At 50.9% G+C, this 17,444-nt stretch overlaps 1 protein-coding gene across 2 annotated transcripts; it reads right to left on the bottom strand.

Moving 5' to 3' along the window:
• Positions 1-261: 261 nt before the first annotated feature.
• Positions 262-12,775, bottom strand: MLEC (malectin). Of its 2 annotated transcripts, XM_054645978.2 has the most exons (5): positions 12,523-12,764; positions 9,068-9,246; positions 7,557-7,733; positions 7,343-7,400; positions 262-6,192 (listed from the first exon to the last, which is right to left on the bottom strand). In XM_054645978.2, the coding sequence occupies exons 1-5, from the start codon at positions 12,710-12,712 to the stop codon at positions 5,963-5,965; spliced, it is 834 nt and encodes a 277-aa protein (XP_054501953.1). In that variant the 5' UTR covers positions 12,713-12,764; the 3' UTR covers positions 262-5,962. The 2 variants fall into 2 exon arrangements, with proteins under 2 accessions (XP_054501953.1, XP_077044054.1); XM_077187939.1 differs by lacking the exons at positions 7,343-7,400; positions 7,557-7,733 and having other exon boundaries at positions 12,523-12,775.
• Positions 12,776-17,444: the final 4,669 nt, after the last annotated feature.

The raw sequence follows: 17,444 nt of genomic DNA, 5'->3' as shown, positions 1-17,444 counted from the left end.
CAGAAAGCAGATTACATCTCTCTGGTGCTCCGGCTCTGAGCAGGAAGCAACAACCACATCAGCACTTTTAAGGGGATGTTGTACCGTTCGATTTGCACTTTATCGCTCAAAACAATGGGCAAGAAATCACCAGGGCTGTACTGGAGGCAGCAGCACGGTGTTACCCAGCAGTCAGCCAGGCTCAGCCTCCCTCGTGTGGGTGTAAACCAGAGGGGGCTCCTCTGCCCCCACCACCAGAAAAGAGGAACCATCTCATCCAAGTGACAATATAATTTTGTTTATTTTCCTTTAGCACACTGCTGGTTAAACTGCCAGACAGTAGATTTCAGAACATTCCCTCAGCCAAACATCCTGGGAAAATTAAAAAATAAAATTGCTACCGTGTACCAAAAATAAAATAACCCACCCCATGCCCATCTCCCCCAAACTAGTCCCTGCAAAGCCGATGCAATCAGAAATAGGTATCTGTGCTTTTCACCTAGGGCCCAAGCTTGCTGCAAAACAAACTAAAAAAATGTCACTGCAAGTTGTTATAACACAAAACAATGGGCAGTAAAATAAAAAATCCTCCTCAAAACCCCTTTGTACTGGTGACATGTACAGATGGAGATTTCTCCTCACACTGCTTCAGCCTTTACAGGGAATGTAGACCTGCAGCTTTAAGCAGTTTGTGCTGTGTCCTTAATGCCAGTGGCACAGGTCACTTCCACACATCCCCAGCCAGGCACAATGGAGGGTGGGACCAGGTGCCAACTGCTGCTACCCCAACAGGACCCAGACACCACCACCACCACCTCTGACAGGCCTGGCTGCTGCCTCCTGGCATGGAGCACAGATCCTGCCTCTGCTCTCACAGGCTCCAGGGCGCCCTTACCAACCCAGCTGCTTCTCAAGTGGGAAAGCCCTGAATGCACAAAGCCCACGAGGAAACCACAAAAAATTCAGGCCCCCCACTTGCCAGCCAGTTTCCAGCCACTGCTTTGCTCCAGAACACCAGCTCAGGAACTGCCACAGTGTGACAGATCAGCCATGGTAGCACAGGAGAGCACGTCCCCATTAAGTGTGACAGGGGACACCTCCAGGGCAGAGATCCTGCATTTCCTGGATTCAGACTCTTCCCAGCTAAACTGGTTCAAGCTGTACTTTGCTCCTTGCCTTCAAATCTCCATCACACAAACTCTTTAGCAGAAACCTTTGATGTTTGCAGAAGATTATTCACATTTGCTAATCAGCCAGCACAGTTTCTAGGAGGGTGGAAAGCACTTGTTCTGTTCACTTTTTTTTTCTTTTTAAATAAAACACTTTTTGGAAAAAATAAATCAAAACCTATCAATAACCTGCAGTAGCATCCCATCAATCAGACTGGGGACAGCATCGTCACATCCCTCCCCACCCTCATCTTCCCCTCAATCTCCAAAAATAGTATTTAATATACAGCAATAAACTCTGAGCAAGCCAGAGTCCCGGAAGACATGGACCTGCTTTCACCTCTCCCATCCATCCCAGCACCTTTCAATGCTACAATACTCCTGGGTCAAATCCATTTGGATCCAAGGTGAATGCATGTGCCCCAGACCTGCTGGGCAGCACGGAGCAGGGGTGCAGCACAGGAGGCCCATCTGTGTGATCACGTTTCTGAGCCTTCCCAGCTCCAGCCTGGCGTGTTTGTGCCGTTGAGAATATTTCTGTGAGCCTCTGTGGGACCAGCCTGTGGAGACAGACTGGTGGAACCAGGCCGACGTTAAAATAGCATCCTTGAATTGTATTAGGCTTTGGCATTTGTTGTGGAGATGCAGAAGTGCCAGTAGGTAAATCAGCTCAGTGCTGGCCCAGTTCCCATTTCCCTTGGATTCTCAGCAAGGATATTTCCCTCCCCATCGTACGTGCAAGAAGCAGACGGATCTCTCCCACATTTGAGCACCAAACAGAGCCTGACACACTTGGTACTTCACAGCTGCTCAGAATCTGTCTCACATCAAGGGCTGAAGCTGCTCTCCTGGCTCTCTCCCTCCTGCTGTTTTCTATCAGCAACAGGCTGGTTCAGCCCAGAGTTCCCATAGCAAGACACCTCCCTGGCTGTTGCAATCCTGTTTCAACTTAAAGGCCAAGGGACAAGGCACAGGTCCCTGCTCTGCTCAGACCTAAGCAGCACGGGGCAAGCCCTCAGTGAGCAAATCAGGGGTGCAGGACCCCCCAAGCCCCACTCTGCACCCAGAAGCTGTAAGTGCCAAACAGCTCCCAGGACCCAGCGTGACTCACTCAGCTCTGAACTGCACAGACGCCCAAGCACCAGACTGTCTGGAAGCTCTCCATCCTGCCTTCAGGCGATTTCTGGGGCACACCAGACCTGAAGGAGCTCTTCAAGTTCTTCTATCCCCTGCTAGACTTTTCTTCCATTGATTTCAAGGGCTGAAAATAAAGATACTTGCTCACAGTTCTCTACTTCAGCTGTGACCTCCAGAGCTGGCATCTGAAGACAGGGAGACAGTCCCCATCTGATCTCAAGGGCAGGGAATGCCTGTCCCTTGAAAAAAAGAAAAAACTCAGAAGCTCCTTAAAAAAAAAAGAAGCTCCATCAAATAGACTTTTATTCAAAGCCTGAGACAAAGGCACCAAAAAGAGAAGGGAATTCATTTGGCTTTCTGTTCACTGCCACCTGGGACACTCAAAAGGGTCAGAGATGTTTAGTCACACACACAGAAGACTTCAATAGCCTGGCTTAAAGGAGGGGCTGATGGGACAATTAAAATACGCTTTGGAACCATTATTCTGAGGCTGGATCCAGGCCTGAATCATCATAGACAGTGATTTTCCCTTTATTAAGTGGAAGCTTTACTAAAATTGCTGTATCTGCCCCTCTCTACACAACATGAATCAAGCAGGGTCTGTTCTGACCCAGCTCCCCACACTGCTGCACTCCATCTGCCTGCTGCTGGCAGAGGAATCAGCACAAACAGGCTTGTCTCTGACCTCTCAGTTAAACAATGTCTTGGATAGTCCCTCAAACACCCATTCTGGAAAGCTACAGCCAGCCCAAACATTTTCTTTCCCTGGTCAGGACCAGGTACCTCATTACACCCCTGAGTGTGGCTTGCAGATACTAGACAGAGGTGGCCAGGGGAGCTGGAGTACTCCATTCCCAGAAAGGTGCTGACTGGCCAGCCCCCACCATCCTTGCTGCTCCCACATGCTTTGTTTGAAGGGTTCTTCCAAAGCAAACCTCTCAGGAGGGGACCAGGAAGGAAACTGCTCACAGGACCTTAACAGGGTCAGGAACCCCCTAGAAACCAGCTTTGTAGTGAGAAGGATGCACAAATCCAGAGTCAAAACAACTAAATCGAAGCCATGATGGATGAACTGTTTCTCCTCCCTATTCTTATTCAAATAAGACAAATTCACTTGATCTGAGCAACTAGAACAAACTGGATCACACCCTGTACAGCTCTGCCTTGGGGCAGCTGATGGCACCAAATGGATGCCCTGGCTGCTAGGAGAGGCCAGCATAAACTATCCTAAAAGACTTGTCTCCAACTTCTGCACATCTAAACACACCCATGGTAGGCAAGGTGCTGAGATTACTGGGTGAGCCACAAGAAGCTGAGTGATTCCTTGCTTCAAGGATGTTCAAATAAAATGCACCCTAAAAGGCCTGGAGGAGAGCAGCTCCTTAGAGAGACGCCTGATTTCAACCCCAGGTTCTTTGCTTAACAAATCAGCACAGTTCATGATTCTCAAACTGATAAAGATCTAAATGTCTCTTCAATCCAGTTAGAGCAATCCCAAAAATTCTGGAGAATTTCTGCAGGCAGTGTCACTGAACAAATCAGAGCTCATATTTTATAATAGTTTTGTAGGTATTAGGATTTTAACAGTAGCTAGAAGATGAAGCAGACAGCTTCAAGCTTACCACCTTTCATCCTAAGGTTTGTTCTTCAAGATCTGCTCTCTCTAAAGCCTGGATTCTCCTTTAACTGGGGCAGGAACTCTCTTCCTTCTGTCCCAAACTACCCCTTGTGCAGTTAGAAGATAATGAAGGTCCTGCTTGTTTTTCAGCTCACAGATACAGAATGAGGGTCAGGCCTGTAGCAGTGATGTGATCAGAAAGGCAAGGTTCAGTGGCACTGATGCAGAAAGCAGCATTTTGTCACCTCCCTCAGCTTCCACTCTGGAGACCCTGAGCTGACAGCTCCTATCACAGCTTGAGGGATAAGAGGAAGGGAAACCTTCAGCTCTCTGGGCCCAGCAGAACAGAACAGGCTGCTCCTCCAGTTCCCTGGCCAGAAACTTGGTAATTCTGCTGACCCTGCTCAAAGAAAGGCTGAGCCACTGCAGGGGATCAAACCCAGAAACAACTGCTAGGAAAACCCAGAGAGGCAGAGCAGCAGAGGTCACTGCTCAGTGCCACTGCTCCAGGAAAAGACGGAACACTTCTGAGGACAACGGGGAGAGCGTGAGGTAAAGTGCTCTGTGAGCCCAGAGCTCAGCAGCAACAAAGCTGATCCACAAAAACCCAACCCTGCCTGGGATGGATCCTGCTCCAGCACAGAACATCTCCCTCCTGGTCAGCCAGAAATGCTCAACATGTTGGAGGCCAAGATTGTGGGCAGGCAGTTCTTCAGGGCCTGCAGCTCTGGACCAGAAGGCACAGCAGTGGCTTTCTCTCTGTTCAGCCTCTGCCAGGCAGGCACAGGCTCTGCATGTGAAAACAGAAGCTTCTTGCAGAAATATCCCTGGGGGAAGCAGGTGACCTTGTCTCCCGTGCATTGCTCATTTCCAGAGCTCTGGATGAAAACAAACCACCTTGCTCTGCAGGACTGAAAAGTTGGACATCTGCCCCTTCACTACAGGGCCTGGATATGCAAACTTGCTCACTGCAAACACTGACCAGCTCCACTTCTCACTGCCACAGGCAGGGCTGGTCCCTACAGAGGGGATGAGAGACCACAGGGAGCATCCACCAGGTTGCTCTGCTCTCTGTCCTACAGCACAGGTTGTTTAGTCACAGAGAAAGGAGCTCACCATGAGGAAGGTAAAGGAACAAGCCCTGAACCTCCTCTTTAGTTCACCTGATTCTCAGCTTCTTTCAAAGCAGAGGTCACTTGCTAGGAAAGGCAAAACAAGGAACTGGGCTTAAAACAAAACCTTTGAAAATAAAAGGATATTAAAGGAAAAAAAAGCCATAATCAATACAGAAAACAAGTGCATCTGATCAGACGCTAACAACGTCAGCCTCTCGCAGGCTACAGCAGAATCCCTCTGCGATGGAACAAACATTGCAATTGCCAGACTAGGAAAGTCTTTCCCAACTGGTGCAGCAAATCAGGCCAGATAAATCCCTCTGCTCCTGGCACAGCTTGCAGTCTTAGGAGGGAACTGTCTCCACGGAGGCTGGTCTGGAGCCTTGGTATCTTTATGCAGGCGAGTACCATACATTGTGTTGCACACGTTCAGGGAGATGCTGAGCCAGGCTCTGTCCTCTGCAGTCGCTTGACACCCAACAGCACCACAACACTTCCACACTCCTGGACAAAATGTGTACCCCGGCCTTGTTTTAAGAATTGCTTTCCTGCTTAAGGAACCGTATTCCACCCAGTAAAGGCAGAGATCCTACAGCACATGGCTTTCTCTCAGTGTGGGACACGGCCCAGGACTGGCAGCCTCAGCTTTCATGGCCCAAAACACACCCAGCCAGGACTCAGTTCACTCTTGGATGCCCCAGGGAGAATCAGAGGCTGCACATGGTGCGAAGGGGAAGGCGAGGGCCTTGCTGCTTGCTGGCAGGGGGAAGGTAAGCTCCCTCTTACCTGGACCTGCTATTCATTGCTATTCATTCCAAATGAATCATCTCTTTTTTTTTTTTTTTTCCTTAAATTATGAACAATATGGAGAAATTGAAAGCAACCATATTTGGTCCAACTCCTTCCCTCCCAGCCCCTGGGCTGATGCACTGTGGGGCTTGCTCTCACAATCGGCAGAGGCAGAAGAGGGTAGGAATGAAGACACCGAAGGCCACCAGTATAGGAAACATGAGGCTGCTGTTGTCCGAGGCATAGGGGTTTGGTGTGCGTGGGCCTGACTGAACCCGGTTCTTATTTGCCTGTTTTTTGACACTGGAACCATCATCATAGTCATCTTCATCATCATCTTCCTCTTTTTTCTCCAGGCCTGGGTGTGGCTGCAGCTTTGGAACATCTGTTGAACAAGACAAAAGGTGGCAAGCAGGCAGGATGTAAATTGGGAGTTCACTCGAGACACTTCCTTCCCCTCTCCCCAATCCAACATGAACATCAGCCAGAGGGCACCTGAGACCCCACCAAAACCACAACCAGAACACCCCAGAAGAGAGGAATATCTTCTACCACAGAGAATCACACCACTATTTATTTTCTTTGCAAGATAAGAGCATCCAAGGATCCAGCCTGCAGAAAAACTTCATCCTTCCACACCATCAATGTGTCACACAGAAAAGTTAATGCACAAAAGCACACGTAGAGCACACATTCAGATACTGCAGCTGCTCAGTAAGATCTAGTCAAGAACAAGCACCTGCAGGACCAGCAGATGCAGGTGCAAACAGGAACAGAAACATCCCTTTTCATAAGCAGTCCTACTCCACATCACTGCACCCCTCAAAGCTGGAGCTGTGAGAGCAGCATGGCCAAGCCCCACTCAAATCCAGCCTTCAGAGCCTTGGGCCTGAGCTGCAGGTGCCAGCTGGCCACAAGGCTCTTACCAAATCTTCACCAGCACCTGACCATCCCATAGTAAAGCAAATTGATGTTTTGGTCAGAGAGGGAATCTAAACCTTCCTAGTTCAGGAGCTAGAGGGGCTCCAATTCCAGTTCACTTATAAAGAGGGTGATAAAAGAACAAGGACCTTTCCAGCACTCCCTGGAGCTATCCAGAGGAACTGGTATCTGGGAAAAAAATACTGCCTTGTCCTAAAGCTGAAAAGGCAAAACAAAGCTCCAGGTAAGACATATTTAAGCACTAGCTAAAATAGCTGAAAATTATTTGTCTGCAGGGCTGCTGCTGACATCCAAGGCCAGAGGGTATTTATCTGTAGCTATAAGCTGAGACTGACCAGACATGTTCCCCCATATACAGGAAATTCCAAAACAAATTGATTTTTCTCACTCCAGAATGACACAAGCTTTGTGACTTAGAGGAGAATGAGGACAGTGCACACCTACTTCACTCTGCAACCGCACTCTGTGGGAACTCAGTGAAAGAGAAACAATTTTGGCAGATGTGGGTCAGAAAAGCTATGATCTCATAGTCTGAGAAGCAACAGGCTGCTCTCCAAGGGGGAAGAGCCTTCTGGCTCAGAAACTGTGCTTACCTTCCACTGTTCCTTGCAGGATGTATAGGGCACAGATTTTCGGATTGTCATAGTAGCCCTGGAAAAAGCAAAAGCAGAAGTCAGTGCTGCAGCTCTGAGATCAGGAATGGTCTCCCCACCTACCAACACCTCTCCTCCTCCAGCACAGAGCTGCACATGACTGAGTAAGAAGGGGAAAAGGAAGATCAAGGCTCTGCCCTGAAAAGCTTATTACCTTTACAAACTCAATGTGGAGCTTTCCTGTGAATGTTGAAACCTCTCCCTGGACACTCAGTTTTCCCTTTTTGATACTCATAGGAATGATCTCATCGTGAGCTGTGCTGTGTCCAACTCTGTCAAAAATGTCCAAGTCTTTCACCACCACGTGGCCATTCAAGCGAACATCAAATACCTTCAGGGTGGAAGAAATGACAGAGAGTCAGAGCAGATTCAGGCACGTGACAGTTGAAATGGGAACAGAACAGGAAAGGTCTCTGCTTTTTATGCACCCAGAGCCAGAAAGCATTGTAACATGTCCTGGCCCACTCCTTTGGCAAGGATTCAAAGCCAAAAACCAGCCAGGTAAAGACACTAAAGCATTAACAATGCTTCCAAATACCCTGAAATCTACCTCCTCCTTTAAAAACAGCCCCTACATCTGCTGTTCAGACCTGAGGACAGCACATTTTTATTCTAGTTTATTCATGCTTCTCTTTCACAACTCTTCCCCAGTCTGAAGACCTGTTCCTATCACTCTGGGGTGGCTGTGACACACCACACCCTAGGGAATGAAGCCATTTCTAACCAACAGCCTGCAGCAGAACAGAGAAGAGGAAACAAGCTGGTGAAGAACACAGGGTTGGAAGGAGGTAAAATGTTTAACTGCTAACCACATCTGTGAACTCAGAGTGAAAGTCCTTGTCCGGGCTGTAATGACTCAAACTTCACGCAGCACCTGGGGAATCCCAGCAGAACCACATGAAGAAAGAGGAACCAAAGATACCTCAGCCCTTCAGTTTAATCTGAGGCTGCCTTTTGCATCCATTCTGTAAGCTAGCCCCACCAGTTCTGCTCTCTGAAATACTTCTCTGGCAGGAAGGCAGCACAGTGCTTAAGGAGATCAGCCCTAAAGAAGCTGATGGAATCAGGGGAAAGCCAGACTAAAACCCAAACCACTCCTACCCCAATTTATCACAGGACTTTGAGTTCTGCTTGCTTCTGTTTCCACTTCTGTACATGAGGGGTTTCAAAAATGGACAAGGATTATTCTTCTCTAAAAAGCAAAAAGCAGATGAATTTACCTCTACTTTCATGATCAGACTGAACCAGTATCAAGTCTTACTACATTTGTAAAAATTGTTTTGAGTAGGCTATTTAACCCAGACCACCTCCCAGCTTCAATCTATGCAATACTTCCTCCAGCATAATTATGCTGTCCAGTCAGAATCAAGTGTTCAAGAAAAAGGAAAAAAAACTTCTCAAAGCCAGCACAGCCTAAACAGGTTGTAAAACTCTATTGCTAGTTATGTTTAGTTGCTTATGTTTGTTTGAATACTTTAAGTTTTCCAGTCCAACTGTACACAGCTAGAATGTAGAAAAGAGCTCTAAAGGTTCAGAGCCTGGCAGAGGTTGGGACCTCAGTTAAGTTATTCCTTCCTCCAGCGTGCAAAGCACCAGAGGTAACCTGAGCAGACACAGTCCTAGCCAGGAACTCGCATCAGAGACACACAAGGAGCTATTGCTTACCTTCTGTTGAGACTGTGCAAAATAGACCTCTGCAAACTTCAACACCAGCACATAGTCACCCTCCTCTTTGATGGGAACTTCGTAGCCAAAGGTTTCCTCATTGTAGCGCTCGGTCTGGTACAGAATCTGGTCCTCTGCGTTGGACCTCAGGATTGGCAGCTTCATACCATAGTCAGAGGCTGGGTTTTGAACAAAAAGGAGTGAGAGAAGGGTTACATTCTGAAGAAGAAACATTTTATATATTCTTGAAGCACTTAACTCCAGAAGTGGCATTAGCACTTGCAACTCATAAGACCTCCTCAGTCTCCCCTGCTTGTTCTGACCAGGTGGCAGCACTACCAGGGCAGAAGCACAAGAAGCCAAAGCCCCAAAATTCAAGAAATGTAAGAAAACAGGTCTGGAGACCTGCTGCAGTCTAAGACACAGTAAGCCCACTCTCACCATTTCAGAAAGAAAAGCCTATTTCAAAAACATTACACAAAGCCAAAGGACTTGGCCATTGGCTCTTGCTTTAAAGAGAGAAAACACCTAGAATATTTTTACAATACTTTCAAATTTCAGACTCCAAGTACAAAACTAAAACAGCTGGCATAGGATTGACTCAACTTATTGATGCAACAGATTTGAAGTTAGCAGTTGATAGCACTGGGTTTTAGAGACTCATCCCCCTCAACAAGGAACTGGGGAATGGCAGAAGGGTGAAAAGCATTAGGCATCTTACAAAGCCCTTTCTTCTCACCACAGGCCCACAATACCTGTCAGCATGAAGATGGGATGAAGGAAGCAAGAAAGATACACAAGCATTTCAAGAGCACCAGCAGCTCCATCAGCTGATGTTCCCAGAGCCACCCAGCTGAAATGGGTGCTGTCTGCAGGCATGCAAAGAGCCCCTGAGAATGGCCCAAACAGTACAACAACTGACAAAATAAGAGAAATCACAAAATTTGCCTCTTTTCAGTGTTTCATCACCTCTACAGCAGCCCCCGACAACTTTAACCCCACTTGGTTTGCTACTGTATCAGGGTTCCTGTATAAATGCAAACTGTTGCAATGCCTCCAGGGCTGCACATCAAACAGCTCCCAGCAAAGCAGGGGCAGGAGGGACGACTGTGGACACCATCCATCCACTGGCACTTCAGGCAGAAGTTGATCCAGACGAAGCTCTCTGCTGACACTTACCTCTCCCAGCCCCATTTCCATGGGAACAGACACTGCACTGGCCAAGACAAAGCAAGAGCTACTAACCCAGCACACGTTGCCAAAGACAGAGCCAATGCAAACGAGTGAGAGGAAATTAATGCCAGTTCTTAGTCTCCTGTTTCACACAGAGCTGCTCAGGCAATCTTCCACTTCTCTTTACCACTCGAAATTGGGCATAAAGACTGAGGACTCTAACCACCAGAAATACAGAGGGTGAAAAGTTTAACCTGTCCTCCCACACAGATATTTCTGGCCAGCTACAGATTACAGTGATAGCAAACCAAGGACTCCACAGAAGGCTGCTCCTATTAAAGGAAAGTCTGCACAGGAAGAAAGTCCTTTAATAGCCAAGAAGGTAACTGGAGAGGAAGACCTGTCACCTGCATGTCAGAGCTCTGTTGACAAGAGTTGTGGAAGCAAGATGGATTTTACAGCATGCTGGGTGCTCACAGGGAGCAAGCAGTACACACCAAGCTGTAACTCAACTATGTTTGGCACCTGCCTATTCTGTAATTGCCATCAGCACAGTCAGTCCTTTAGGGCACAGCAGCTGAATGGAGGCTTGAGAAAAAAGGTTTTAAATTGCCCAGAGGCAGTACAGCCCAGAATTATTATCCCTAGGTCATTTCCTCCCAGTCAGCCATACGTTTCTGCTATAGCCCTTACATGCCTATCAACACAGAGAGGAGCCCAGAGTAAATGAACAATGCTGCAATAAAAAGCCATTGAGGGAAAGGCAGCTGAGAGCTCAAAGGGGTAAAGTCTCCACTGTGCCTGGCACCACTGGCTGATGCAGGATTACTGTAACAGCCTGCTGCTCAGAGGAAACACCACGGGCTTTCCACAAAGGAAGTGCATGTTACAATGTGCTTGAAAAAGACCCTTTTTTCTCTTCAACTCAGAAATAAATAGTTCAAGTCCACAAGGACATTCAAGTCACACATATGAGAGGTCTATGAAGGGAAGCTGACCTACAGTGATCAGGGCACCCTGTGTGACTGGAGCAGCAGCTTCCATGGGTATGAAAAAACCTATCAGAATTTAAATGTGATCTCCATTGTAGCCAAAAGGCTCTCCATTTGGGATGGCACTCATGCAGGACAAGCAATAACAGTTCCAGCTGTATAGCACAGGAAAATCCTCACCATCCTACATGGAAACAGCAAAGGTTAGACTGAAAAATGAATAGAGAGCTCATCTCCACATTCCACCACTCACCTGTAACTGACAGCAGAGCAGTTCAACACAGCTAGATTTTCATTATATTAGTGAATCAACTAAGTTTTGGTACACCGATTATCAGAAACATGCACAATTCAAACTGTGGTGGTCTTGGGGGAAGTAGGAAAAGGTAATCCAAGTGAAATTAGTTTCCCATCCTGTCCTAAATAGTAGGCTGAAGATTTTACTGACTTGGTAGTTAGAGCAGCCGATGATTTCCCATCTGCCTCTACTTCTGCTCGTGTCGCTGCCCTTGAACAGCCAGCCACGGACTGGGGCATGGAGCAGACCAGCCGGCTGTACCTTCCCCCTGCGGGGCCCAGCACCGGGGCTCCAGCAAGCAGCCTGTGCTCTTCGCTGTCGGGTCCAGAATGCTGCAAGCATCAGCCCCCATCGTGCGCGACCCAGATCCGGCTGCAGAGGGCTGGAAAAGCTTGTTCCCACTGCACCGAGCGCGCTGCGCACTGGGCTGTGAACCGGCGGCTCCTGCTGTAGAACACGGGCTCTTCAGCGGAAAACGGGAGAGAAAAAGAGACCGGCGGGCGCACGCGGCAGGGCTGGCAGCTCGACTGCTCCGGCCGCCTCTCCAGCCGAAATCCCACTGCAACCCTCGCGGAGCCACTTCCCCTCCGGCATTACACAACCCCGCAGGCCGAGGGCAGAACACCATCCCGCAGGGCTCATCCCGCCGCCTCTGGGGCCCCGGGCCCGCACCGCCACGGGGACGAGGGATGCAGCCCCAGCTGGGCCCGGCGGGAGAACAGGGGTGGCCGTGGTCCCGCTGTGACAAGTGCCGGCGCTGCCTTCGGACCACGACCGTCCCCGGGCGGCTGCGGGAGAGGAGCCCCCGCCGTCCTGCGGGGACACCCACAGACCCGCCGGGACTGCAGCGGGCAGGACGGCGCTGGGGGCGCGCGGGTCCCGGCCGCCGCCGGCACAGCGGGACCCCGCAGCCCCAGCGGAGCGGAGCCGAGCGGGACCCCGCGAGCTGTCCCGCCGAAACCCCCCGGCCGCGGCGTGTCCCCCGCCCTCACCTCGGCCCACGCGGCCCTCGAGCGGGTCCTTGCGGAAGTGGATGCCGTTCACGTCCACATGGGCATCGCCGCCCGCGTTGACGGCCCAGACGACGCTATCGGCGATGCCGCCCGCCGCGCCCCGCAGCAGCAGCGGCAGCAGCAGCACGGGCGGCAGCAGCGGCGCCCCGCGCGTACGAGCGCCCACCATGTCGCGCTCCCGGCGCCGCGCCCGCCCCTTCCTGCCGCCGACAGGGGGCGGCTTACCCCGCTGCCGGGGCGGGACGAGCACCGGCCAATCCGCGCGCCGAAACGAGAATATTAATTACCTGCCCGCCTGCCATTAGACGGCCGCGGACATGGATCTGCATATTCATAAGGCGGCGGGCCAATGAGCGGCGGCGATGGGCGGGTTGGGCTGAGCAGCGCGGGGACAGCGGCGGGAGCGGCGCGGGGAGCCGGGTCCCTGCGGGCCGGGGTGCCCGGGGCCGGTACCGCTCGCGCAGGGAGCGGAATGGGTGTGGAACCGGCTCCCCTCGGAAGGCGCGGCGGGGACGGACGAGGCTCCCCAGGGCCGTGTCCGCAGCGGGGACAGCCCGGCGAGCTGGCCTGAGCGCCGGCGGCTGGTGGGCAAAGCCCGCCCCTCCGCGCCGCCAATCGCGGGGCTCCAGCGCGGCGGAACGCGGAGCACGGCGGGGCGGCGGCGGGAAGCGCAGACGGAGGGTTGCCGCGGCAACGGGCGGCGCTGCGGCAGCGCGGAGCGGAGCGCACCCGGTGTGCTCGGGGAAGGGGCTGGAAGCGGACCCAGGGCAGCGGGAGCTCCACCGCCGTCGGGGGCGGCTCCTCGGCACGTCCCCGGTAGCTCCGTGCCCGCTGTGCTCTGAACAGCGGCTGCCAAGCCCCGCTCGCTGCCTTGGCAGAACTCGCTGGTTCTCCCATTCGCCCCTGCCATGGAGTAAGGGAATAGGCAGCTGCCGTCCGCCCGGTAAGGAGCGAAGCGGCCGGTGGCGTGCGAGCACCTTGCACCGCAATAATCTGCGGGCTAAGCAAAGCGGGCAGTGAAGGGGAAGGCAGGGAGGTGACCGTGACACTGCCAGTGGGCTGAGCCCTGGCTTGGACTTTATAGGAGAATGTAAAATCCTGGGTTTGTTTTCTGGAGGACCTTGGCAAGATCTTGGGTGGCTGGAGTGAGATATTCCAGGGGGAGGTCGAATGAAACTCACTCCCTACAGGGAGTGAACAAGTAACTTAAAAGGGGAACAAATAACTTAATGTTTGCCCTTCTGTCTGATCACGGTGTTCCTTGAGGCATCAGATACCGGCCAGGCCTCAGGACTGCACTCCTGGCACCGGCTGCATTAGCAGGGGCTGCTTCAAGTGCCAGTGATATTTTATTAATTCAAGTCTTTCACAAAGCATTTGCTTCTATAAATAAAGACTTGGTGCTGCAGACTGGGAATTAAATGCATTTGTTGCTTTTGTAATGCACCTGTGGGCCTCTTAACCAGACACAGTCTTGGAGAAGTGAACTGTTTGGCAGAATGTAACTACCCACCCCCTGCTCCCCAGTCTGCTCTGCCCAGGCTGGAGTGGATCCCAAAGCATGTTCCTGCTGCTGTCACCTCAGTTCTTGGGCTCATGATATAACTGGGCCAAGACAGACATGGCACTGCTGCACTCCCACACCAGCACTGCTCCAAGGAAGGGGTTCCTAAAACTACAGGGTGCCTTAGGAAAGCACATCCAGATTAGTAGCATGAAATGTGTACACTTAGCACCTCCCCAGATTCAGCCACCTCACGCTGATTCCTGGCACATCATCTCAGCGTTACAGACCCCAGCCCTGGCAGCATCTGATCAAATCCAAGCTAATCTCCTGTATCCCTGCTGTGTTTGTGACCTGTTGGGTGTCCCTCAAGTTCTGTTACCAAAGGAGTGCAAGCAGCCATGGCCAGGACAATGCTGTCCAGTTGGTGAGGTTGAGGGAGGCCTCTTTAGAGCTCATTTGTGCTGATTACAAATGATCCTCCCTAATCCTACACTTTCAACTATGATGTGTGGGTGAGGAACCCAACTTTGAACCACATAAACACTTTAAGTGTTACCAGGTATTCCCAGGGTGAGCATTTTCTAAAAACTAGCTTGGATGATCACTTCCCAAGAATCAGTCATGCATCACAAAGCAGGAGGGATTAACTGAGCAGCAGTGAGGAGGGACAGTGGCTGTGCTCATCTGGGGCAAGAGGAGCCCCTCACCTTGGCTCCAGGCTGGCCACAGCTCCTGGCAGAGGATGGCAGGTGCTGTTTGCCCTGTGTTTGTGGTGTACTACACTGCTGTCCCCAATCAATACTTACCATCACACCAGCAACTTGATGCCAGTTTGTGCCCCAGATGTCAGAGGCTCCACCCTTTTACTAATCCACTGAGCCATCAGTCAGTCCCTTGATGCAGGCTGGATTTACACCAGTAACCTACAAGTGAAAGGCTCAGGGTCATTTTCTAAATCCCTTGACCTCTCCCTGTCCCCTGGCAGCTGTGCCAAAATGACTGAATCAGTCCTGCCTGGTCTACCTAGCACCCTGATTGTTCATGAGCAACAAGGGGCACGTGGTTAGGGTATTAGCCATTCACTGCTGGAAAATGGGAGCAGCATTTGGGATGTCCAAAAAGAGCAGCAAAAAGATGTGGGTCAGAAGCAGGCCTTGTGGTTAATGAGGTATCTAAGAAACCAGTGTGAGCTAGCCCCACTGCCCCATAGCCCTCCCAAATGGCACAGGGCTACAAGGCTCAGGTGCCCACAAGGGAACAGCTGTGCCCTGCCATGCAGAGCTCCTTGGAAGCAGCTCCCTGGTACGAAATTGAAGATAAGAGCAAAAGGATTATCTCTGGAATTAGATTATTTAGATTGGACCTTTAATCTCTACCCATGTCTACACAAGGAAATAGTAAAACTCCCTGGGATTATTTGGGGTTTGTTGTGAAAGTAAAATCAGGCTAGCAACAGGAGCTCAAGAGCTTCTGCTGGAAGAAAAAAAAAAAATTAAGGCTTTTGAGACATGCCCTGCCTGACCTGTTCACTGTATCATGGTGAGACCTGGCAGAACAGAGCTACGGATGATTTGGCAGACTCAGCTTTCCTCAGAAGTAGCTGTGGTTCCAGGACTGCCTCTGCAATGACACAGAGGTGTCCTGCAGCCAGCCTTTGCCTAGTACTCCTGGGATGACAGGCACAGCTCTGCCACACCACAAACACAGGGACCTGCTCAAGCAAATGTGGCCGTGGTTTGCAGCGAAGATGCCCAGCCACTGTGATGCTGCACTGTGGATCAGCCCAGCCTCCAGACATGTGGGAACCATTTTCAATAAACACTGTCCTGCCATCTGTTGCTGTGGGCAAAAGATGTGACTGCTCAGGGCAGGGTCTGGGCAGGAGCAGGCAGAAGCAGCCAGCACACTCGTGGCCTCTGACTATGCCCTGGGCTCCTGCAGGTTGGCTGTGGCACAAGACATACACCCAGCCATGCCCAGTGCCCAAGGCAGGCACAGCACCCTGCAGCACACAGGCAGCAGCACAGCTGTCCTGCTCCACAGGCACAAGCAGCTCCTTCCTCAACAGGCTCCACTGTAAGTGAAGCACAGTTGTGTACCAGCACTCCCTTTGGCAGACAAGCCTGCACATGGCTCCCCCTCTCCAGTATTACCCTAAATACATTTGTAACATACCAGGACTCTGGACTCTGTTCAGTTTATCACCCTCATCTCCAATATCACCCTCAATAATACAGCTTCTGAGCCAGTAAATGTGGAGATCTGTAAATAACCATTTCCCAATTTCTTGGCTCACACCCACATTTCCAAGATGGGACCAGCTCCATAGATAAACACACACAGTGGGCATACACCCACTTGCATACAAACTCTTCTATTGCTTCACTCCCAGGTACCTATCTGCACTCCTTGCTTTTATGTGCACACACACAAACCCTTCCTAGTGCACACACCTGTGCAAACACAAGTAAACATGCACACACACACACAAATATAAAGAGAAACAGTTTTTCCATCACTGGAGCATCAGCCATCACTACAGCTATGCTGGTTAGCACAGCAACAGGAAAGCAGAAGAGAAAATGCTCCTATGGGACATGGATTTGTGGACCTGAGAATCTGACAGAGAACCCTGGAAATGAAAGATTTGAGATGGAGGAAGCAGGAGGATATTGGTCCTTGACCTCCCAGTTTGAGTAAGGAGGCAACCAAGAGGAAAACAGCTCCCAATCACACCAAGAAACACAGTGATGATGGTTTTTAAGCCATTTGAAGCCAAACAGAAATTAATCCTGGCAACTTGTGAGTGAGTCTGTAGGTCTGGTAGAGTAGGGGAAGGGAGTGGTAGCTTGGGAGCATCTTGGGAAAAGGAGGGTAAGATTTGATCTGTTTGGAAGCAGCTGGTTGGGCCTGGAGGCTGCTGTTGTCACTGCTGCAGACATGTGCAGCATTTCTGAGTGTGAAGAGGTTGGAAAGCAGGGCACTGCCACACAAGGAAGCTCCCAGCCAATCCCCAACACCAGTGGAGTTACAGCTCAGCTCCCACAGCATGGCCCCACCATAAATGTGCTCACAGTTGTGTTTAAAATGAACTGAAAAGGGTGAGGTTGGCTATTGCTGCTTGTCCCCTTCCCACCCAGCTCCTCTTTGGGCCCTTTCTCCCATTTCTCCTTCCCACAATACTGCAGGGGCTCTCACCTGTGCCCATGCCAGTGGATGGGGACCCTTTGCACTGCCCTCACTGTGAGGCACCTCCATGCCCCTTGGCCATGGGGACAGTGGGAGGGAGGGCAGAGTCCTGACACAGTGGCCAGCACTGACTCCCCTCTCTGCAGCAAGGACTTGCCTCTGGATCCTGGTGCAGACCCTGGGGTGTGCATCTGCCCAAGCCCTT

This window comes from Agelaius phoeniceus, chromosome 18, assembly GCF_051311805.1.
Source record: "Agelaius phoeniceus isolate bAgePho1 chromosome 18, bAgePho1.hap1, whole genome shotgun sequence".
Classification (NCBI taxonomy): domain Eukaryota; kingdom Metazoa; phylum Chordata; class Aves; order Passeriformes; family Icteridae; genus Agelaius; species Agelaius phoeniceus.
Note: the sequence above shows the minus strand (reverse complement) of the source record. Positions and strands in the feature narration are given on the sequence as shown.

Bases quoted from the DNA above. Each gene is read 5' to 3' on its own strand.
- MLEC (XM_054645978.2), bottom strand. From the start codon at position 12,712: ATGGTGGGCGCTCGTACGCGCGGGGCGCCGCTGCTGCCGCCCGTGCTG. The intron at 7,734-9,067 runs GTAAGCAATAGC...TCCACCCTGAAG, and splicing joins TTGCACAGTCTCAACAGAAG to GTATTTGATGTTCGCTTGAA. The intron at 6,193-7,342 runs GTAAGCACAGTT...CTTGTTCAACAG, and splicing joins CCTGCAAGGAACAGTGGAAG to ATGTTCCAAAGCTGCAGCCA.